Source organism: Rhinatrema bivittatum, chromosome 2, assembly GCF_901001135.1.
Source record: "Rhinatrema bivittatum chromosome 2, aRhiBiv1.1, whole genome shotgun sequence".
NCBI lineage: Eukaryota > Metazoa > Chordata > Amphibia > Gymnophiona > Rhinatrematidae > Rhinatrema > Rhinatrema bivittatum.
Genome location: NC_042616.1, coordinates 781,825,416 through 781,850,739, shown reverse-complemented (window position 1 = coordinate 781,850,739; position 25,324 = coordinate 781,825,416). Strand labels below are relative to the sequence as shown.

General features: G+C 41.6%; 1 protein-coding gene across 2 annotated transcripts in view; it reads left to right on the top strand.

Annotated features, from left to right (window-relative positions):
• Positions 1–25,324, top strand: part of ZFAT (zinc finger and AT-hook domain containing) — a 466,784-nt gene that overhangs the window by 44,942 nt on the left and 396,518 nt on the right. For both annotated transcript variants that reach the window (XM_029592065.1, XM_029592066.1), the window contains exon 4: positions 11,421–11,597. In XM_029592065.1, the coding sequence (XP_029447925.1) occupies positions 11,421–11,597 (177 nt within the window). The remainder of the gene's footprint in view (positions 1–11,420; positions 11,598–25,324) is intronic.

Genomic DNA, 25,324 nt, shown 5'->3' with positions numbered 1-25,324 from the left:
ATTATCCAATTTCTCCCAGTTAAACACCCTTGTTCAATGTAATTTCCTTTCTCAGTTAATTGTGAACCGACATGATGTGTCCTACGAATGCCGGTATATAAAAATGTTAAAATAAAATAAATAAAATGTGATTAATACAAACTGTTATATGTAATGATTAATGCTATTTAATATGATTGGCATACCAGTTTTTTTTTCTTGTTGATAAGCAGGCTGGATTAGCCATGCTGTCTGGGACGGCCTAGGTGGAGGCTGCGCATCCTTTTCCTGCACTGTGCCATCTTTTTTTCTTCAGTTTGTTTTTTTTTCTGTGCTACAGGCTGCACGTGGAGCTCTATTCCCTTCAGTGTTTTTTCATTTATCTTCTCATAAAAGCTCTTTTAAGTGCTAAAATGGCTCCAAAGCTGCCTGGCTTTAAATATTGCCATTGCGGCAAGTTAATGTCCGTCACTGGGCATAATTACTGTTATCTTTGTTTGGGCCCGGAGCATGACCAGTCTTTTTGCCGTGACTGTGGTCGAATGTCGCTCAGATCACCCATCTGAAGGAGGAGAGCTCGGGGTCCTATGCCCCATCATCAGAGTGGTTATTGGCTCACTCTTCACTGGGGCCCCTCATGGATTGGCTGGACAAGCCTAAGAGGGCCTCCTCCATTGGACCACTTGGGACAAAAACAGGCCAGGTGGGTCAACTCCCCAAAGTGCCCATGGGCCCCCACGCCTCGCAAAACAACGGGTGTCGGGAGATGCGCCGCAAAAGCCCTTACAAAAGGCGTCGTGGAAATGGTGCCAGTGTCAAAGCACCGCGTCCCTGATGTGCCACTGACCACTGAAGTGACACATGCATCAAAGACGACTCATCCAGAGACCCGACGCAAGGATGCATCTTGGTCCATCGATGCATATCCACAGATTTGATGCAGGCAAGACACAGCGCAATCACAGACGCAGATGCATTCATCATCGAAACATATGATGCAGAAAGCACTAGAGTCATGCCAGACTCATCAGCTGCTGGGCAAATCTTCTCACAAGACTTCCCTACAAGCCAAGACCAGTCATGGACCCTCAGGTCGTGTACTCTCCAGCGGAGATGGCTGAACTTGGGTTCTTGGATGTGGAACCTCTCTCACAACACCTTTCCATGGGTTCCTCTGACTCCTCGGGGGGAGTTTACTCAGACATGTCTTCTGTGTCCAAAAGAAAGAGGAGTTTCCCATGTTGTGCCAAACGTCCTCTCTCCGCTCTTCTTACCTCTCTGGCTCCTCCCTCTCCGCCTGCGGGAAGACTGGCTACCGCGGCGTTCTCCTGCCAATTGTCCTTGGGGGTTCCCGGACTGGCTCGACGCTGCAATCGCCATGTTTCCTGGAGGCCTAGGGGCGTGCGCGGCCCCGATTTTGAAGTACCGGCATTGGTGCAAACCTCGGGGGCGTCCCCCCGAAGATGACATCACCCGCGACGGATATTTTAAGGTCTTGGAATTTGCTAACAGATCAAGTTAGCAAGGGATTCACTACCTAAGCTACTCTGCCTCCTCGGACTTACCAGAGGTACCCGCTCCTCGGGGGCCTCACACTCTCCTTGTTTTTTCAGGTGACAGTCTGGAACCGGTACTCGCTCCTCGAGGGCCCTGATCCCAGACTTGCTTCGTATACTCCTCTGCCTGGAAGTCTTCACTACCAACTATATCAGCTACATCAGTTAGTTACTATCGCACTCTCAGAGCTTTCCCTGGAACCAGATACTTGTTCCTCGAGGGCCTATACTTTCCAGCTCATGCGCTTCATTGGGACATTGTGCGAGTGTTACCATCTGCATACCCTGCCTACTCACTATATCTGTCTCTCTTCAGCTCAGCCTCCAGGGAATCACTGTTTCAGTATCTGAGGGACTACAGCCCAGCTGGGCTTACCAGCTCACTACTGCCATATCTGGTGGTTCAGTATACTATCTAATAAAGAACTACAAAATTTGGCATCACTGAGAGGTTCAGTAGGTGCCTAAGCACCAACAAACAAGGGATTCTGCTTCCTTATTCCTTAGAAGTCCAGAGTGCTCCGCTGAATCCTGGACCTGTGGGCTCTCATCAAATTTCTTCAGAGGGATAAGTTCAAAATGACATGTCTCGAGTTGCTTCTACCCATCTTACAACCCAATGATTGGATGTGCTTGCTGGATCTCAAGGATGCATACTCCCACATTCCAATGCACCATTCCTCCTGGCAGTACCTATATTTTCAAGTCAATATGTGTCATTACTAGTACAAAGTCCTCCCCTTTGGGTTATCATCCACACTGAGGGCCTTCACGAACTGTTTAGTGGTTGCAGGACAGTACCTGGAATATTGGTTAGCGGTGGCACTGAAGCCCGTCACTCTACAGTTCAACCCGGAAACGACAATACTGGTAGGGCTGGGGTTTATCAACTATGAAAAATCCAGCCTTCAACCCACACAAACCCTGCAATTTATTGCAGCCAAGATAAATACCGTGGTGGGGAAAGGACTCCTACCAACAGACGGAGCTCACACCCTTCACAACCTGGTTTTGCAATTGTAAGGTTGCACATGCCCTTCGGCCCACCAGATCGTAACCCTTCTGGGCCTCATGGTAGCTACGATATATGCAGTACCATGAACATGTTTACACATGTGCCACCTTCAGTGTGGTATGAAGGTGCAATGGACTCAATTCTCACATCCATTTTCTAAAAGAATACATCTGATGGACTAGGACCTGAATTGGTGGTTGCGCCCTACAGTTCTCACCATAGAAGGACCGTTCTATGCCCCAGCTCAATTGGTCCTTATCACAGATACCTCAACCAAGGGGTGGGGAGCCCATCTGGAACATGTACAGACACAAGGACTGTGGTCTGTATGGGAACAAGCTAAGCAGATAAACCTGTTGGAACTGAGAGCGATAAAGAATGCCCTCCACACATTTGGAAACCACCCGCAGTGAAAAAATGTCATGATCCACACGGACATCCAGGTAGCCATGTTCTATTTATTTATTTATTTAAATTCTTTTAATATACCGACGCTCAAGACCAGGTCTTATTGTGCCGGTTTACAATAAACTAGGGGGGAGAACCAATTAACAAAGAAAGCATAAAGTTACATTATAACAGGGAATGTGGAACTAGGCTGTTGGAAAAAAGGATAGGTTAACAATTTCTAACTAGAGAGCAGGGCATATAAGCAGAAAGTAGGTGCTTACATGGTAAGAGTTATATACAAATTTACAGTGTATACGATTAGGCAAGTTATATGAAAGTGCAGTTAGCCGAAGAACAGTTCCTTTGACTTACAGATGGAGGACGCAACCATGGGGTATGTGATTGTGTGGGTGACCCTGAGGCTTCTTCAAGGATATGCTTGGGCAAGCAGCCAAGTTTTAAATTTTTTTCTGAAAGTGATGTGGCAATGTTCCTGGCGGAGGTCTGGCGGGAGAGAGTTCCAGTGATGCGACCGGCAATTGATAGTGCTCGTTTTTCAATGGTGTTGTGATGAACAGATTTTTTTTGGGGGAACCTGGAGGGAATCTCTGTATGCAGATCTGGTGGGTCTTGCAGAGGCGTGTGGTTTGAGGGGTATGGTGAGTTGGAGCGAGGATTCCTGAAATAAGGTTTTGTGGATTATTATCCACAAAAAGTGTCTTGAAGAGAATTCTGTATCGAATGGGTAGCCAGTGAAGTATTTTTAGAATCGGGGTGATGTGGTCCATGCGGCGAGAGTTTGTGAGGATCCTTGCTGCAGCGTTTTGCAGCATTTGAAGTGGTTTGGTAGAAGAGGCTGGGAGACCAAGCAACAGGGCATTACAATAATCAATCTTTGAGAATAGTATGGCTTGAAGGACCGAACAGTAGTCGTGGAAGTGTAGGAGAGGTCTTAACTGTTTTAGTACCTGTAGTTTGTAAAAACCTTCTTTGGTGGTGGTGTTGATGAATTTTTTGAAGTTCATTCTGGAATCTAGGAAGGCCCCGAGGTCTCTCACTTGATTTACTAGAGGTGTGTTAGTATTGATGGCTAGCGGGTTATTATCATTGGGGGAAATGACTAGCAGTTCGGTCTTGGACATATTGAGAACAAGGCAGAGGCTTGTGAGAAGGAGGTTGATGGCGTGGAGGCAGCTATTCCAGTAGTTTAGAGTGTCGGAAACGTGATCCTTGATGGGGATTAGGATCTGCACGTCGTCCGCATAAATGAAGTATGTGAGGTTGAGGTTATTGAGAAGTTGGCATAGGGGGAGAAGATATATGTTGAATAGGGTCTGCGAGAGCAAGGAACCCTGGGGAACTCCTTGCTTGGCAGCTACAGGGTGAGATTCTTTGTTGATTATTTTTACTTTATAGTATCTGTCGCTTAGACAGGATTTTAACCAGAGGAGTACAGCACCTGAGATGCCTATTTCCATCAGACGGTTGATGAGGATTGTGTGGTTAACTGTGTTGAACGCTGCCGAGATGTCTAGCAGCGCTAGTAAGTATGATTGACCTTTGTCGAGACCCAACAGGATGTTATCCGTTAATGAGAGTAGGAGAGATTCTGTATTTCTGCGTTTCCTGAAACCGAATTGCGATGGATATAGAATATCGTGGGATTCGAGGTAGTCTGTGAGTCTAGTATTGACCAGTTTTTCCATTAGCTTGGCTATGAAAGGAAGGTTAGATAGGGCAAAAATGTACGGGGTTTGATGGGTCCAAGTTAGGTTTTTTTAGTAATGGTTTCAGCGAGGCCGTTTTTAGAGCGTCTGGGACTGTTCCATTTGTGAGTGAACAGTTTATGATGTCGGCCAAAGGTTTGGCGATGATGTAAGGGATGGTGAGAAGGAGTTTGTTCAGGATTTGGTCTATTGGGTGCGATGAGGGCTTCATTTTCTTGATGATTGATTCTATTTCCAATGATTATGTAGTATCAAAAGATTCTAGAGACCGTTTGTGTGTCGATGGGGCATGGTTTTGGTCAGGTAGGGGCTGGGATTTGGGAATGGGGTTAGAAGATATTAGTGGGATAAGTAAATTTTTTATTTTGTTGTCGAAGAAGACTGCCAGCTCGGAAGATTTGTTTTGTGCTGCTTCTTCCGGGATGATAGGAGGAATAGGGGTGGTGAGTGTGGCAACATATGAGAAGAGAGTTTTTGGGTCGTATAAGAAGCCGTGTATTTTTTTGGCGTAGAAATCTCTTTTGGTACGAAGAATAGTGGCCCTATAGAAGCTCATTGTGGTTTTGTAGGAAGCCTGTGCAGTGGTGGTGGAATTCTTCCGCTATTGTTGTTCTTTATGTTGAAGGTTTTGTTTGAGTGTTCTTAATTCTGATGAGAACCAGGGTTTTTTGTTTGTACGGGCAGGATTGATATTTTTGGATGTCAAGGGGCATATTTTATCATCTGCTGCGTGGGTGATAGTTAGCCAAGAGTTCATGGCGGTGTCTGCATTTGTGAGGTCCAGGTTAGTTAGTTCCTTGGTGAGCGTGTTGCTGAGAGCTTCCATGGAGCATGTTTTTCTAAATTGGATCGAGGATTTGGGGTTGTTGGTGGTGGGTTTTTTCTTTATGGATATTTCAGTTTCAATCATCGAGTGATTGGACCAAGGGATGGGGGTGCAGGTAGGGAGAGAAGTGGTCGAGATCGGATCATTTATAAATATTAAATCTAGCGTGTGTCCTGCTTTGTGCGTGGGTTTGTTAATGATTTGTTTGAAACCCATGGCCATGAAGGAAGAGAGGAGGGCTTCGCAGTTGGCTGAGGGAGATGGGGAGTCAACATGAATGTTGAAGTCTCCTAGCAGGATCGCTGGTGAGTTGGTATTGATGTGTTTGGCTACAAGTTCTATGAGAGGCGATGGGTCGGAGTCTAGGAGCCCAGGCGGGGCGTAGATGAGGCAGATTTGGAGCTGAGTGGATTTGAATAGTCCGATTTCAAGTTTAGTTGATGTTTTAATTGCATGCTGGGCTAGTCTTAGTTCATTTTTTGCAGCTAGCAGTGAACCTCCCCCTCTTTTTTTTAGTTCTGGGGATAGAGAAAAAGTCGTATAGTTGTGTTGGTAATTGGTTGATTAGGGGTGTGTCCTTGTTTTTCAACCATGTTTCAGTGATAGCACACAAGTCCGGTTGGGTGTCCAGTAGGTAGTCGTTGAGCAAGTGAGATTTTTTTGATAGAGATTGGGAGTTGAGGAGGGTTAGTGTGATTAAGGATAGGCCTAGGAATTGGGTTAGAGGGGAAATCATAATGGGGATCAGGGATCTCTTAGAACGTTGTATCTTGAGTAAGGGTGAGTTGACTCTGTTGAGGGATGAGTGCGGGATGATAGGGAAGGTTTGGATCATGTTGCTTAACTGGAGAGGCTGGATGGCTATTGGAGAGGATGGGTGAATGCTGGTGAGGCTGGATGCCTGCTGGTGAGACTGGATGACTGTTGGTGAGGCTGGATGACTGTTGGTGAGGCTGGGAGGCTGGATGATTGCTGGAGAGGTTGTTCTACATAAGAAAGGTATGTTCTACATAAGAAAGAGGGTCCGGTTCCTGGATCTTGTGCAGAGAAGTGGTCCAGATCCTGGAATGGGCAGAGGAACAATCCCTCTCCCTCCAGGTGACCTATCATCCGGGCGTAGCAAACACCATGGCCGACAGAATAAGCAGGATTTTTCATCCGTAATAATGGGCTCTTTACCAAGAAGTGGCAAGCAAACTCTTTGCGACATGGGGTCTTTCTTGCATGTACCTCTTCAGGATGATACCCAAGAAAATGAGGACGTTTTGCTCAGTCTACCCCAGCAGGGAGCGATTCACCCAGGATGCATTCCTCATACCGTGGACGGGGGACTGTTTTATGCTTATCCCCTTATTCCACGAATTTCCAAGACAGTCCAGAAATGTGTTGTGGTTGTCGCAGATCTCATTTTAATTGCTCCAGCTTGGCCCAGACAGCCTTGGTATGCCTATCTAGTTTGACTCTCCATTGCCCCACCTATTCTGCTGGGTGACAGTGGGGATCTCCTGACTTAGGAAAATGGCACCCTCCTTCACCCCATGCACTCCTTGCTACATGTCACTGCTTGGAGGTTGAAAAAGTATTGAGCTACTTGTGCTTGCCAACGGAGGTCCAGGATGTCTTGGTGTTATCTAGAAAGTCTTCTACCAGGAAAAATTATCAAGGCAAGTGACACCGATATTCGGCCTGGTGAGGGGGAAGAGATGTAGACCCCCTTCTCTGGTTCCCCGGAGATGTTACTGGAGTATCTCGATTCCCTATATCAGACAGGTCTGGCAACGGCATCTGTGCATGTCCATGTGAGTGCTATAGCTGCGTATTATCACCTGTGCATCAGACTTCTGGTGTCAAACCACCCTCTGGTCTCTCGGTTTATGAAAGGGATCTTCTGCATATGACCGCCTGTGACAAAATCACCTGTTCCGTGGGACCTCAACCTAGTTCGGGAACAGCTCATGCTTCCTCCTTTCAAACTGCTGCATAGCAGCCATATGAAGTATCTAACTTAGAAGGTGCTTTTCCTGATTGCAGTAACCTTGGCAGGAAGAGTCTGAGCTACAGGCACTGGTTCACTACTCCATGTATCTACAGTTTTACCATGATGAGGTCACCTTATGAACACATCCCTCATTTTTACCCAAGGTTGTGTCGGCTTTCCACTTTAATCATACCATCACGTTGCTGACGTTCTTCCTAAAACTTCCTGGAAATGAGAGGGAACGGCTACTCCATACGTTGTACTGCAAGAGAGCCTTAGCTTACTATAAACGTAGGACACATTCTGAGAAGAGGGCTTCTCAACTGTTTCCTTTAACCTGAATGTACCAGGCCTCCTGGTGGCCAAATGGACTCTGTCCAATTGGATTTCTCAGTGCATTCACTTCTGCTACACCATGCGAACTGCAAATCTACCTGGCCCACCAAGTAAAAACAGAAGCAGCTTCAGTGGCTCATCTCCACAAGGCTCCATTGCTGGGCATTTGTAAAGCCGCCACATGGTCATCGTTGCACAGTTTCACATCTCATTACTGTCTTGAACCAGGAAGATCTGTAAAAGTCCTGGATGAACTGGTGAAGGAATTGATAAACTGGTAATTTCAATTACGCATGCATGTTTTAGAATATGCTGCTTTACACGTAAATCGGGTTTTATGTGAGTAGGTTCTTTATTTTTGGGCTTAAAATATACAAGCATATAATTAAAAAAAAAAATAGGAAAAGTATTTGAGTTCAATGCATTTAAATATCTGTTTTCAGTGCATCTTATGTATTCGTACATTCGCATATATTACAGGATGGAGATACTCCTATTTTATAATACAAGTGAATGTGATTACTATTGTAGATCTATGCATAGGCTTACTATTAATTACAGCAGGTTGAATGTTAAAACTTTGAAGACACCTTTCTTAGCCCAGGACATATTACAAGCTATAATATGTTTTGTTTTGTATAGATCTTATGTTCTATTATGTAGAATATTTTGATTTTTATCAGTTTCTTTTTCGTTGCTTAGACCTTTTTTGTGTTAAGCGACTAATTTGAATGAAATGTAAAAACGTGTGTATATGCCACTACGCAGAATTGTTTGCAAGTTATTCTAGGTGATGTTGATGCAGTTTAGTAAATGAGCATTTGTTTGGCTACTACTGCATAAATCTATGCCTACATTACTTTATAAGACTTCTAAAACTATGGAAAAGCATTAAATGAAAAACTAGGCTTATTCAGGTTGCTGTTAAGAAATAGGCAGGGAATTCAGATTAAAAATATTGCCCAGGAAAGTAATTTTTGTGCCTCTGAAGATAAATTCTGTGCCTTCTAGCTATACATTTCTATCAGTCATGGTGTTAAATATCCTTTTAAAAGTTCAATTTGATTCACCACAGTTCAGTTCACATTGGCATTCTAATGCATGACATTTACGTTCTTGAGGGTATTATTTTAGAAAGGATTTTTCCAGGAATAAAGTAAGAAGAATATTTGTATAATTCAGGGGTCTATTTTTTAAGAGGCGTGAATTTATAAACCTATTTAAACACCATTGACTCACATTAAAAGCCCTTAATGCTGTGTATAGTATGCATAATGAGTTATTTTATGTTTAAAACAGGTTTTTGCAAAAACTATTAAAATGAGCAGACTAAAATGCAGATATATGCTAATCAGCACATTTTAATTTAAGGCTCACTTTAGTATAAAATGCCCTTAATTTCCATTACCCAGTCCTCTGAATGATACCAACTGGTAATCCAGATGCCTCAGCAGATCCTGGTGGATTGGATCCCAAATATGTTTAGGTCAAGACCCACTGGCCTTACCTGCATCAATTGAATGTTTTTGGGCATTCTGAGAGGTCAGATTGTCATGCATTAGGAAATGGTTACTACCTTTTAAGCCTGTAAGTTAGGTATACTGTAATGGTCTGCACTGGTCAAGTTACCAATGAACATGTGGCTCTGATCAGTGGTCCTCCCTGCCCTCACTTCCCTGCTGGTGCCTAACTGAGAGGAAGACCTGACCCAGAAATCTGCCCAAGGTCCTCCACATACCACATGGCCATGCACAGCACTTGCCTCTACCGTGCCAGGTAGAGTTGCCAGAAAATGGGCTGCACGGTAGAGTTGCCAGGCTGAGTCATGCCAGACAAAATGTCGACACCCAAAAGCAGCAGTGGGACAGCAGTCTCGACTTAGCGTTGACAATGTAGCGCAGCCACTGTTTTGCTTCTGATTCAGTTGAAAAATAATCTTGTGTGGGATTCTCATCAGAAACGAAAGATTTAAAAAGCGTTAAATAAATAAATAAATAAATTTAATAGATGATGAAGTTTTAGGAGGATCAGTTAGTCCTGTCTTAGCCTCCACTTCAGTGCAGCATGGGAGAGATGAAACATGATGAGGAGGAGGAGGAAGAGCAGTCAACGCAGGCACAGAGGATGACTGAGGCCCCTGGCATTGCTTCTGAGGGTGCACCCACTACTTCAGCTCCAGTGCCAGCATCCACCCCCAAGGCTATACAGAAGGGAGGATCACGAAAGACATCTGCGATCTGGAGCCACTTTAAAGTGACGGAGGACCCGCGTTTTGCTCAGTGTAATTACTGTGGCAGGGCTATTAGCAGAGGCAAGCAAATGGGACATCTATCTAATTTTGGCATGACTCATCATAAGAAGAGGCAACACCCAACAACATTACTGCTATCTGGGGATGGTGGCAGTACCAGTCAGGGGACCCCTTCCAAGCAGCGTAAAGTGGTTCAAAAGCAGCAGAGTCAGCCCATGCTCTCATCGCCCTTCTAGCAGTCAGGTGGCAGGCCAGCAACCCCCTGACATGTGGCAGAAGCAGCAACCCACCATGGAGGAAATGGGGTGGAGTGCGGTAACACTATCCTGGGGGTAGGAGGCAGGCAGCCTCAAAAGTTGTAACCAGGAGAAACAGAGAAGCCTGTATTTTAGTAGAAGTTGCTTGTGGGTTTTTCTTTGCATCCTGACAAATTTTCCTGGCAGTTGCTGAAATTGTTCTTTTCCACTTCTTGATCAGAGTTTGAACAGTATTGATTGGCATTTTCAAATCTGTGGATATCTTTTTATATCCTTTTCCTGATTTATAAAGTTGAACCATTTTTGCTCACAGATCCTTTGACAGTTCTTTTGCGTTCCCAATGCTTCAGTAAGCACCAAAGTTGGTGCAATGTGCAGCCAAACCGCACATTTTACTTTTAGAAATTAGCGCCTACCCAAAGCGCTAATATCATGGCGATATTAAGTCGGAGGTCCCAAAAGTGTAAAAAAAAAATTGAAGTCAGCTCGCGGGTCGAAAACCGGATGCTCAATTTTGCCGGCATCCCATTTCCGAACCCGTGGCTGTCAGCGGGCTCGAGAACTGACGCCGGCAAAATTGAGCGTCTGTTGTCAAACTCGCTGACAGCCGCCGCTCCGGTCCAAAAGCAGGTGCTAGGGACACACCTGTTTTTACCGCCGGGCCTAATTTGCATACTGTATCGCGTGCACAGGAGAGTGGCCTGTGCGGGCGTTCGCCCGCTCTCCCACATTTCTACTATATCAGCCCGAAAGTGGGGAAAAATAGACTTTTCCTGTGTTTTCGTGGAAAAAGTATCAAAGAAGGTAATATCCATTTTTGCATGAAAACAGTGAAAAAGTATTATCATAGTTTAATGAATAGGCCCCCATAGAATCTATTAAATTAATATGGACAGTAGCTTTTTTTTTTAATTAATTTCCTTTTGTAAAGCCCTGCTAAGTTAGTTTAGAGCCTGTGATTGTTACTTAATGGAAGTATTTGATGCCAGCATTACCTTTCTTTTGAAGAAAGCATTCCCTGTTTAGCAATGCAGCTGACTAATGGCATAATTATTTTACTGATTGTTTCCATCCTTGCTTTTTTTTTTTTTTGTTACTTATGTAGATAATGAATCTGAAGTGGAACTTAATGGGAGAGACAAGGAAGATGAGAGAGAGCGGGCACCAAAGAGGATACGAATACAAAAACCAGAGAAAGTCCTGCCAAAGGAGCCCGAGCAGATTCCGGGAGCCAAGAAACCAATTATAAGTGTGGTCTTAACAGCACATGAAGCTATTCCAGGTAAAATAATGTATGAATCATTTGGTTCAGATCCACAATATAACCAATAAAGATGCTTGGGGGCTTCCCGTCGTTGACTGTGGAGAACTTATCATTCATGGAAGCTGGCAGGTTTTTAATGAGCAGCATTCTAGAAAAATTGTTTTAGCAAGGTAACTGCATGTAGTTCAGGTTTTGAAGATGCATTAAAATAGATCTTACAATTTTATATTCTTTTTAGTGTACCTTAACATTTAAAAAAGGATTATTCTTCCCCCTCCTCCCCCGCCCCCCCCCCCCCAGTATTTTCTGTATTTTGTTGGTGTATTTTTTTTAATGTTTTCAAAATTTGTACTAGGCTTTTTTTTTTTTTCAGCTAGTACTTTTTATGTATTTTATAATGATTTGATCTCTTGAAAGAGGTCATTATGCGCAAAATAGTATTGTTTCAGGCCATACAAAAGAATTTGTTGCCAACAGCAGCAGAGAAAAATCTTTCTGAGATTTGTGACCTCTTCACTTTTTAAAATCTTTTAGTGTGCGCTGATTAGCATAAATTTGCATTTCAATCAGCTTATTTTTCACTTTTCAAAACCTTTGAAAAATTCCATAACACATACAAACAAAAAAGCAGCATATTGTCACGCCAGAAAAAAACAATATAAAAGGTAATACATATACATTAGAGGTCACAAAGAATATATAATTTTATATTTTGCTTTTAATCTTATTCTATATTTTAGTTGTAAAATCCTAGATGAAATAAAACCAACACTTCATCATGGAACTGGATTAAGAATTTATTTATTTATTTATTTTATTTGTAATTTTTATATACCGAGGTTCTTGTAGGAAATACAAATCACTCCGGTTTACATCAAACAGTGAGATGCCCAAAAAGGGAGGGGCTTTACATAAAACAATAGAACAAAGTACATATTGAACATAAAATAGTATAGTTACAAGAAACGTTTGAGCTCAGTATCATAGTGTAGTAACAACAAGTAGAACCATAAAGCGCAGTGTATACAATAAAGTATAATACAATAAAGTATCTATGAACACATTATATAGAATAAAGCACAGTATCTTAATAGGGAACAAAGGGGTGTGTAAACGTGGGTGAGTCCTGAATATATAGTACGCGAGTATGTGAACATCTGGGCAGCATTAAGTGTCTGGGAAGGCTTGACGGAAGAGCCAGGTTTTTAGGTTTGTTTTTTTTTTGAACTCTTGATGACTTGGTTCGAGTCTTAGGTCTGGGGGGAGCGCTTTCCATTGGTGGGGGCCTGCAGAGGATAGTGCTCGTTTCCTTAGTAAAGTTTTTGCAGGCGGGGCATACAGTGTGCCTTTGTACGCACTTCTGATGGGTCTGGAAGATGTATGAAGTTGTGTGCTTAACCTAATGGGCGCGAGTGTGTGAGTCGCTTTGTGAACGATTGTAAGGACTTTGAAGAGAATCCTTTGTTTGATAGGAAGCCAGTGAAAGGTTACGGAGGATTGGAGTGATATGATCTCTTTTGTTGGAGTTTGTGAGGATTCTGGTAGCAGCGTTCTGTACCATCTGTAAGGGTTTGATAGTATTTGTGGGGAGTCAGAGTAGAAGGGAGTTACAGTAATCTAGCTTAGATAGTATGATGGATTGGAGTACTAGCTGGAAGTCATTGAAGTGTAAGAGGAGAATCCCAACAAAGGGCATCCTATAATAAAAGTATATATAACAAAAAAAAAAAAAATACCAGCCCATAAACCTCACTAAGAGGAAACCAGATCAAACTACTACCATAATCCAACCATTTCTTTGCTCATTGCATCCAGGAAGGGTCTCTAAACCTGTGAAACATCCAGATAGATGTTCCTATCTTGAGGCTAGCTTTTCTATGGCATAGATGTTTCATAGGTTCTGGAACCTGGAAAGAAGAGGCTTAGATGAGAACTTCCAATGAAGAGCAGTAAGGTTTCTTTGTAGGGAAGCAGAAGCAAATTCAGCCTTAAGTGAGATGACCTCATCTGCAGACTCCAACACTGACATGTTCTCTGAAAGCCTAGAAAGAAAAGTCTTTCTGAGCATGTGCAGGAGTTCCTATGCAGCAGCCCCACATGAGTCTCCTCAATCAATTATCTTCTGCTGATGTGTAAGGATAGACGTCTGCTCTTTCACAAGTCAAGACTTTTTGCAGGGATTTATATCATTCTTCTTTTCTTCAGTTTTAGTAATTTACTAAGTTTTTAATTTCTTTTCTAGTCTTAAAAAATCCTTCTGTTTTTGTCATGTCTGGAAGACAACTTTTCAATGTGCCAAATGCATCCACAAATGCTACTTTCAACCTCCTCTACATCTGTTTTCAATGTCTGGGCTGTTCATAACTAATTATAGTGTATGTGGAAGAATGTCCATATGACCCTTGAAATTTTGGAAATTTAAACTGAAGTATGAAACTTCCCAGCAGAAAGGTTGTTGAATCCAACAAAACATGGTACTCCTCCACAGTATTGGTACTAGAATCAAATACTTTGTAACTTTTCCACCAATCAAAGAGAGCCATGCTTTTGTGCTAAAGCTAAGGCACAGATTTGTTGATAAATGTGTGAAAAAGATTTACAAGCTTTTCTAATTGATTCAAAATATTTTTGATTCTTTCTTACTAGAAACCAAGAGATGGTTAGGGAAAATGACATAGATTTGTCATCCTTGATCAGACCAAAGGTACATGAAGCCCAGTATCCTGTTTCCAACAGTGGCCAATCCAGGTCACAGATACCTGGAAAAATCACAAAAGGTTGATGGATTCCATGCTTCTTTCTCGGGGATAAGCAATGGATTTCCCCAAGTTCACTTTAATAATAATTTATGGACTTTTCTTCAGGAAGTTGTCAATCATTTTTAAACCCGGCTACACTAACAGTTCACCATATCCTTTGGCAATGAATTTCAGATTTTAATTATGCGTTGAGTAAAAAAAATATTTTCTCCAATTTGTCTTAAATGTATCACCTAGGAACTTCAGTAAATGTCCCCTAGTCTTTATACTTTTTGAAAGAGTAAACTGAAATGCATTCATCCGTTCCATTCCACTCATCATTTTATAGACCTCTATCATATCTCCCCTCAGCCAACTCTTCTCCAAGCTGAAGAGCCCTAACCTCTTTAGCCTTTCCTCCCAGGGGAATCATCCCATCTCTTTTATCATTTTGGTCTCCCTTCTCTGTACCTTTTCTAAATCCGCTATATCGTTTTTTGAGACACTGTGACCAGAACGGAACACGTTTGTCCAGATCATTACGTCCTGAAATCTGCTTCACTTATTTGTATTTTGGACTCTGGATTCTGAGTCTCACTGTGAATCCTCTTATAGGTCTTTTTCTGAACCATCAATTCAAGCTTCTCAATGATTGTCTCTCCAGACCCCATCCAGAGGCAGCTAGAAGTAATACGTCCCTGAAGATTTGTCCTAAACAATTTTCATACAAAAAAATGGTGGAATATATTTCATTCTAACTACAAAGAAGATTCTGAACCAACAGAAAGCTTCCCAGAAGTCTTAGTGTATTAAGGCACCGAAACAACCTTGAACAGTTCCAGTGTCTTAAGCTCTTCAGTCAAGAAAGCAAACAGAATTATTGTGAATTATTAGAAAGGGAATGATGAATAAAACGGAAAATGTCATAATGCCTCTGTATCGCTCCATGATGAGACCGCACCTTGAATACTGTGTGCAGTTCTGGTCGCCACATCTCAAAAAGATATAATTGCGATGGAGAAGGTACAGAGAAGGACAACCAAAATGATAAAGGAGAATGGAACAGCTCCCCTATGAGGAAAGACTAAAGAGGTTAGGACTTTTCAGCTTGGAGAAGAGACGGCTGAGGGGGGGGGGGGGTATGATAGAGGTGTTTAAAATCATGAGAGGTCTAGAACGGGTAGATGTGAATCAGTTATTTACTCTTTCAGATAATAGAAAGACTAGGGGGCACTCCATGAAGTTAGCATGTGGCACATTTAAAACTAATTTGGAGAAAGTTCTTTTTCACTCAACGCACAATTAAACTCTGGCATTTGTTGCCAGAGGATGTGGTTAGTGCAGTTAGTATAGCTGTGTTTAAAAAAGGATTGGATAAGTTCTTGGAGGAGAAGTCCATTACTGCTATTAATTAAGTTGACTTAGAAAATAGCCACTGCTTTTACTAGCAGCAGTAACATTAGTTTTTGGGTACTTGCCAGGTTCTTATGGCCTGGATTGGCCACTGTTGGAAACAGGATGCTGGGCTTGATGGACCCTTAGTCTGACCCAGTATGGCATGTTCTTATTTTTCATGTCATAAAATTATTCATGAATTAGTGGTTGTGGAATCAGCTCTTAGGCTAAAAAATCCAAGATTTATGCCAGTAACCCACTAGGGGAAGAACCGAAAATCCTGGATAATATGAGTAAGAAATACTTTCAATCTGCTATTATACAGAGAAAAATCTCCTTACCTCGATTTCAAATGACACAGTATTTATAAAATAATCTACAAATTATTCAGTCATCTTTTTTTTTTTTTTTCATTTATAGTTTATTGAAATTTTTACAAATTATAAAATATGCAAAAAATCAGGAAACAATTTGCAATCAACATAACAATAGTACATCAAATAATTCCAAAAGTAATTACTTCTAAGATGCAAATCCAATAGTCCCCAAGATGGGAGGACCTAAATAGGAAATACTTAACTGGTAAATGTTATATAATATAATAGCATTTTGCTGGGCTATCATTTTTAAATGCAGTTCTTTAACAACTCAGACCTTTTCCTTATCTGTCAAAAATACTTCCAGGTGTGTAGGATCCTGAAAGATAAATTTATGATTTTGATAAATCACCAGGCATTTACAGGGGAATTTAAGAAAATATGTTGCCCCAAGGGACAGTACTCGAGCTTTCAAGGAAAGAAATTGTTTCCTCCTGTATTGTGTTGATCGTGACACATCCGGAAATACTTGGACTTTATACCCACAAAATAGAACTTCCCTATTTTTAAAGTATTTCTGCAATATATTAACCTTATCATTTTCTTTACAAAAGTTACTAAAAGAGTAGCTCTTTGTGGGATGTCGTCAATAGATGACTCCAAGAAGGAGGTTAAATTGGGGGACTCTTGCTGTATACTGTCCATCCCACCCTCTCCTTCCTGTCTCTTAAGCTTAGAGGTCATTACATAATAAATTTTGGATATGGACTTATCATCTACATCAAGTATAGCCAAATTCTCTTTAAGATATTTTTTTAGTAACTCAATAGCAGAGAGAAGTCTCGTCATGGGGAAATTTAAGAACCTTAAGTTCTTAACCCTGTTCTCATTTTCCAAGTTCTCTATCTGCCTTTGGGTACTCAAACTATCTTTGATAAAGGAATTATTTGCTATCTGTAGTTTAGTTATTTGATCTGTAGTGATCTTTCCTGTCTCCTCCAATTGTTTTAAACGGTTATCACATTTATGTAAATCATTTTTCATTTTGACATTCCCTTTCTTAGTTTGCAACATAAAGCCTGTCATAATCTTCTGAAGGTCATTTATAGCCTTCCACACATCAGTCAGGGTTATATTCTGCGGGTCTAAGGGTGCAGAACTAAATATCTGTAGTCCTGCTTCTCCACTTAGAACTGCGTCGTTGGTGCTATCTTCCTCTAGAGGAGGAAGGTCAGCAATAGTTTCTACTACCTCTGAACTTGATGAATTGGGTAACCCCACGTCTATATGGTCTTGAGCTTGAAACTGCTGGCTGGGGCTTTCAGAGGCTCCTGAGGAAAATGAAATATCAGGTATAGTACTACGGGCTGCTTGACTTACCCGACGTACTACATGCTGATCCATTGGTCCCCTACTTTCCATAGCTGCAGGTGAAGATGTCCACACTTTTGATTTTCGTTTCCTACCCATAAATGTAGGAGAAACTACCAAAAGGAAATTTTCATCCAGGGGCGCGCCCCTTTGGCGCGCGGCTTCGGCGCGCGCCGCAGGTGGCCCGAATTTATCTCAGCGTCCCGACCCCTTCTGATGACGTCACTCCGGGGGCGTGGTTTCGGGGCAGCGATGGAACGGCTCAAGCTGTAAATCAAGCCTCAAAAACTGCCCTCCTCTGCTGGCCTCTCGGTTGAGAGGCTTCCCAGCTGAAAGTCCTCCGGTTACTCACTGCAGGTGGCCTGAATTTATCTCAGCGTCCCGACCCCTTCTGATGACGTCACTCCGGGGGCGTGGTTTCTGGGCAGCGATGGAACTGCTCAAGCTGTAAATCAAGCCTCAAAAACTGCCCTCCTCTGCCGGCCTGTCGGTTGAGAGGCTTCCCAGCTGAAAGTCCTCCGGTTACTCACTGCAGGTGGCCCGAATTTATCTCAGCGTCCCGACCCCTTCTGATGACGTCACTCCGGGGGCGTGGTTTCGGGGCAGCGATGGAACGGCTCAAGCTGTAAATCAAGCCTCAAAAACTGCCCTCCTCTGCCGGCCTCTCGGTTGAGAGGCTTCCCAGCTGAAAGTCCTCCGGTTACTCACTGCAGGTGGCCCGAATTTATCTCAGCGTCCCGACCCCTTCTGATGACGTCACTCCGGGGGCGTGGTTTCGGGGCAGCGATGGAACGGCTCAAGCTGTAAATCAAGCCTCAAAAACTGCCCTCCTCTGCCGGCCTCTCGGTTGAGAGGCTTCCCAGCTGAAAGTCCTCCCTATTCAGTCATCTTAGCTCTTCTTTCAGCAGATATTCAGGGAAAATTTGAACCATATCTTCAAGGTACAGATGAATGCTCAAAACACCCAAGATGAACTACCTGCAACATTTTTTTGATACATCCTCAAGACCTTTGGTCATAGGTTCATGGAGTCTAGCTAGATTGAAAGCTTTAGGATTATGACAAACTGATTCCTCTTGAATAGGGACAATTTATTTGGAGATAAGATTAAGGAAATAGTCACTGTTATAAAGGAACATTGTATAAGATTAGACTTTAACCATAGCCACCTCAGATACAATATAATCTCACAGACTATATCAGCCACAGACAAGCAAAATCAGTTCTACTATCCTCATATCTCTATCAGATATAATGTTTTCAAAACCTTCAACCACAGCAGCAGCATCAGTAACTGCAGCACAGGCTGCATACTACAGAAAAGGCTCAACTAAAATCTGTGTAACAAACACCGCAAAAATCAATTCCAAAAAAGTGCAGTTTCAAAGTTTGTGTTTACATCATGGAATGTTTGGGTACTTGCCAGGTACTTGTGACTTGGATCAGCCACTGTTGCCTTGGTAAACAAAAGAAAAATCATCTTTCCCTGGATATTTTCCACTACTCAAACCCAAATTGCAAGGGCAACTTGAGAAAATATCATAGCATCTAAGTCTGGAGTAGGCAACTCTGGTCCTGGAGTGCCACAACAGACCTGGTTTTTGGGATAATCACAGTGGATAGTGGCATGTTAAAGTGATCATTGTTAGTAAGTTTTGTGATTTGAATTATTATGGATGTTTTTATGTAACCTGCTGTGAACAATGGAGTGTGTGGGTAACAAGTCTTATAAATATGCATGAGATATATTTGCATGCACTACCTCCATCATATGCAAATATCTCAAGCATATTCATTGTGGATATCCTGACAACCAGACCTGTTTGTGGCACTCTGGGACAGGAATTGCCTACCCTGCTGTAAGCCTTCAGAAATCACTCTTGACTCCATAGGCAACTCAAGATCATTCAAATAATAAGAAATTTCATTTTTAATGACCTCTAATTCAGGCGCATATAAGAACGTGTAATACTCTTTAAAAGTTTCACAGATTGTCCAGGTATCACAAGATAATCTCCCCTGCTGGGGTCCTTTCACAAAAATAGAATTCACAGATACTTTCAGTTTAAGCACAACTTGTCTGCCTTATTTCCTTATAGAATAATTGGTTTATTCTTTTAAGAGTCATTTCCACTTTATTAATAACTATATATTTTAGCTCAGCTCTTTTGTGCTTTGCTGCCTCCTTGAGATGTGTGGAGCAGTATCTAATTGAATAATTCAACCTTTTTGAATTCACCCCTAGCCTTTTCCTCCTCTCCTAAGGAGCATTTTCTTGCAGTTGCCACTACTATTAGTGTCCATCTAAGAGTGGCGTTAACAGCATTCCAGAAAACATCACCAGATGCCTCATTATTTCAAAAATTTCCTTGATAGCATTCTCCACTGATGCAACTTCATCCTTAAGCATTCATCTGATTTCTATCCTTTTGATGTTTGAACTGTAATGCCTAATGTTCATTTTTTTTTGGTTCAGATTTTTTATTGAAGTTTAAAAAAAAGCAAAAAAACCCCCAAACAAACCAAATACATATGCAGCAAACCCAAAATAAAATAAATCATAAACAACAAAACTAATGGATGTTTGCATGCATCAAGATTGCATCTCTTAAATGTAAAATAACATAGCTAAGTTGAAATCTGTTATAAATCTGATATTAAGCCAAAATATGTCAACAGGTCCTTATAGCTTTATCCAGTTAGCTATTTTATTATATTTAACAGCTGCTGTTTTCTCATATTTATAATACAAACATAGTATTCCACTAAAACTGCAAATTGAGGGAAGTTGCATTCTTCCAGTTAGCTAGTATCATTTTAATCGCCACTGCTATAAATAAAAATCATATAATCAGCTCTGTGAAAAGGATAATTCCTGTTGGAGTACAGAACGAAAAATGATTAACTGATAAGTTAAGAGGGGTATGTAAAGGATAAAATAGTTTCAATCCTTCCCCCATTCTTCTTGCCAAAAAGTAGAAGTTAAAGGACAATAAAATAACGTATGTGACAATGTTGCATTAGCAGCACCAAACCAACAATAACGGGTAGGTAAAACTTTAGCTCTGTATAAGCGGCAAGGGGTCCAAAAGGCCCGAAGAGCCAGACAAAAACAAAAATCGAGTGATATGTGAAGCAAGGATGGTCCTTATTGAAGTTGACCAGTAGTATTTTATGTTATCTCTGTGTTAGCTTATATTCTGTTTCTATTATGCTCCATTCTTAATATTTCTTATTTGTCCCCATTGAATCACCCTTTCACCATGCCTTTGCCTTGTTTATCCCCCCTTTGCTGTCATTCCCACCACCCCCGTGTGCTGTATTTCCCCTAATTCATTGTAAACCGATATGGTATACCCACGAATGTCGGTATAGAAAAGTTGTAAAATAAATAAATAGTATTCCCATGAAATAGAAACATTAGTACCCAGTTCCTCTTCCCAACACTTTTCTAAACCAAGACGTGCAGGCAGCAAAACCACCATTAAAAATTTGTAAAAACGAGATGCCACCATGTCCCCAGTGTAGCAAGTACCTGAGGTTCCGTAGTCAGTTTGTCTTTGGACAGTGCTTTCTGATTTTCCAACGTTTTAAGTTGTGGCCAAGAATAAAATGGTGAGGAACGTAATCCAAATCTAGATAGCAGTCCTGAAAAAGACAAAAACTTACTATTTTCTATGATTTTGGTTTAAGGACCAAATCCCCACTGTCTGCCATGCTCGCCAATTAATAAACTTAGCATCAATTTTAAATAAAGGATTATACCATAGTGAGGCATGTGCAGACAATTTTAGAGAGAATTGAAGCAATACAATTGAATGTCTAATGTTCATTTTAATTAGGGGTGTGCAGCCAAAAATTGTTTGTTTTTTTTTAAAGTTTCCCCCTTTTCTTCTTTTTTTTTTTGTGCATACTAATTGAAACGAAACAAAAAAAAAATAGATAGGTATTCTTAATTTTGATATAACTGGGACATGATTGGACCATGCAGATAGACCTAAGTGGACTGAATGAATTGTCTACTGTTCTTTATTGTCAATAAATATAAAATATATCCGTGAGTAAGAGTTATGAGGTGGAGGGGAAAAAAGTGAATTCTTTTTTATTGGAGTGGAAATACCTCCATAAATCAACCAGCCAGCTTTCATTAATTAAGAGATCAAACAGTGCTTTTATCCTCAGCTCTTTAGGGGTTGAGCCAGTTTTATCCATAACTGGGGAGAGAACCAAATTGAAATTGCCCCCTACAAATATTCTGCTCTCAGTAAACAGCAAAAAGCCAGGCAGTTAAAAATAAATTCACTCTGACATTCGAGCATAAAGTGAAGCCAATGTTAAGGGACAAGCTGCCACCTTACCTTTCATAAAAATATATGTCCCCAGAGGGTCTTTTCTAATTTACTAACTACAAATGGGAAATTATAGGCCAGTAAAATGCTTACACCTGCCTTCTTGACTCTAGCAGAAATAATATGCTTAATTTTGAGTGAATTCCCTGTGGCATCTAAAATGCGTTTCTTGAATAAAATCAAAACTTTTTTTTTTTTTTTAAATTAAGGAATCTCTCAATACAAGCTATATTTTGCAGGGTTGTTGAGACCTTCCACATTCAGTGAACAGGAAAGTTCCAGAGATTGATGTTATGTTTGCAAATAACAAAACAAGAAAAATAAGTCCTGAAAAGGGGAGAAATCTCATCCATTTTTAATGATCATAGTTTGCCTCTATTTAACAAAAAAAAAAGCAACCTATATTTGTGCCATCATAGTAAATACGAAAGCAGCTAAGACGTGTCTTGAAAGCTGTCTGGTTAATAATCTAATCATTGGCACATGTATGGTATAATACTTTCCAAAGTTTTATTTTTAAACTGCAATTAAACTTTGAAAGGCTCTTCAGTGATTATAGTCCCAAAGAACTGGTGTGCAAGACCTCGTTCTTTGATATTACACAATGAAGATAACTTTAAAAGAGCTGTGCGCAAGCCCATACTCCTGTGTGTATAGGCTTGTGTGCACAACACATGCAGTTGCGCGCACGGTATAAAATTCATGTAATGCCCATGCATATATTTGCATGTGGTTTCTTGTTTGTGGGCAACTTTTACGGGGTGTGCTCATTCCGCACCTCCAACACCAGTTTGGCAGCCTAATTTCTCCACCAGGGACATCACCACCTGGCATCCCTGGTGGTGGAGCATGAGAGGGTGCTGTTCCCCATCTAGGCAATATGGAGGAACCTCCTGCAAAACAAGCAGGCATGGAAAGGCCGTTTAGCCACAGAGCATCTTGCCCACGTTGGGTAAGTAGATTGTGGCTGGTTAGAGTGTTTGGAGTGATCACTAGAGGGAGCTCTAGAGGTGGGGGCACTGGGATGGGGGCTGGTTAGGCTGTGTGTGGGCCGGGTCCCTAGGGGGAATAAAGAGCTGGCTCCAAGTGCATGTCTTCATACTTGCACCATGTCCAGATGGGGTGGAGCACCTGTGAGGAAGCCACTTTGTCCAGCAGATCATGAAGGTCCAGCATTTTCTGTACAAGCCCACTCATCTGGACTGGGAGCCTTACAGAAGTAGGAGTTGCACCACAGGCTGAATGCAGTCTTTCATAAAAAACACAATGTGAAAGACCCAAGGAATGTCTCGTCGAGAGGGACCTTCAATGACTCTCCATGAGGAAGCAGGCCAGGATGAGAGCTGAGGGGCTGCCAGCCAGGTTACCTTCACCACAGTAGAACAGATGGTGGAAAGCACCATTTTGGGTGCAGCTGTGGGCGAGGTTGGCCATTTGGACACCACCTAACCTGAATGCTAGCAAAGGTGAGCACTGTATATAGGAAAGTTAGATAAAGTGTGCATATGAAACGAATTATATGTATTGTACCATTGTTTCTGATATATGTGATCCTTGTCCAGTGAAGATCCTGGTCACTTGGCCTGCATAGGGGAGAGCCACCGAGCAACCCAGGCCTCCTGACCTCCCAGGGTTTCTGAACAGGATGGAAAGCTGAGTATTGTATTTGCCATTATGCAAGTGTAAGCACAGACTTTTTCCACTCCTTAGACAAACTCTCTCTAATAAAACACTCTGCACACCTAAGGTATGGTAGAAGCTTTGAGGTAGATTTTAAAAGGTATGCACACTTCCCGGCGCACCGGATTTTATAATCCACGCACGCATGTGCGGGTGGCACGCGCAGGGGGGGGCCTAATTTTAGAAAAGTATGCGTGGTGACTAGATAGAGCCACTCCCAGTTCCCTTCCAGGCTGCTCCAATTAAGGAGCAGCCTGGGAGGGCCTTTTGTCTACCTTCTTGTATGAGTAAATGAGTAGTAATAAATGAACATACATTTATTTATTTATTTATTTATTTTTAGTTTTTATAAACCGACGTTCCTGTATAAAATACATATCACACCGGTGTACAGTGAAATAAAACTGTCGCCACGTGGGCGGCTTACATTATAACAAATAACATAATAAATAACATTATAAATACATTTTACATTTTAACAGATAACATAGAGATTAGAGGAGATTAGAGGAGAATACAGTAAACAATCGAGGTTGATTAAGATTCAATACATGTAGGTTGGATGGCATTCGCACATATGTCTCTCTACAAAAACAAAAAAACCCCCTCATATGTATGTGCAAACCCTGCTCGGACATGCCCCCAGCACGCCCCTTTTTTTGCACATGTACGTTTGCTTGCATATGTGGCCTCTCTTTTTTTTAAAATATATGCATTAAGTGCAGTTGGGCCACATACCTGCATATATGGCCTCTTACGTGAGTAAGCTGTTAAACATAATCTAAACATAAGAGCACAAGACTTGCCATACTGGATCAGACCAAAGGTCCGTGAAGTCCAGCATCCTGTTTCCAACAGTGGCCAAGCCAGGTCCAAGCATCTGGCAGGATCCCAAGGGGTAGAGAGGTTCCAAACTGCTTATCCAAGAATAAGCAGTGGATTTCTACAACGCTCTTAATAGTGGTTAATGGACTTTTCCTCTAGGAACTTGTCCAAACCTTTTTTAAACACAGCTATACTAAATTAGACACCGTAATGTGTCTGTAAATTCACAAGTTTAAATTGCAATTTAAACAACTTAGCTTATGATAGAAGTCGTAAAAGGTTGACATGCAAAACCTTGTCTCACATATGAACCATTTTTTGAGAAACTCTGCTTCAGAAACAACGAATCGATTCATGTAGACAAACTCCAACATATTGAAGACCCTCGCTGCCATGTAAACAACAAAAAAAAATCTGGTTCAGGAATACTATCTAAACAAAAGCTGCATACAGCGGGGAAACAAAAACAGAATGCACTTATTAAAATATAAAACACATCTATACCATGTGATACCTACCACGCCATACTGAGCCAACCAAAACTCCTTAGGTTGTAAGCTTAGCATTCCAAACTGTCAAACAAGATCCAGGAAGCAACCTCAGCCTGTATCGGCCTATCAGGGAACCTTTATATATGCACTTTTTGCTTGAAAAGCAGGAGTGTAAGGAGAGCGCAGAGGCACTACATAGAACATTTAAAAAGGAAATATAGGTAAAAAAAAATCCCAGAAAGAACTTCCCTACCCCCAGAATAAAAACAACCCCCTCCAATAGAAAATACATAGAGATGGAGCAAAGGAACATTCTAGTCCCCAAAGATGAAGAGAGAGGAGACACACAGCCTCCTTTTGGCTCCTCTAGCCCACACATCACAGAAAAATAGTAAATCAGAGGCTCTTAGTAAAAAAAAAACCAAAAAAAAAAAACTGCAAGACATTATGGAAAAGACTGTTCATTCATGAGCAGAAAGTCCCGTTTCTCCTGAGTGATCAGGCAAAGAAAGTTTGTACGACCTAAGCTCTGTCTCCTCCTTTGGGACACCTTTGTCCAGTCCAAATTTGGAGAAGAGG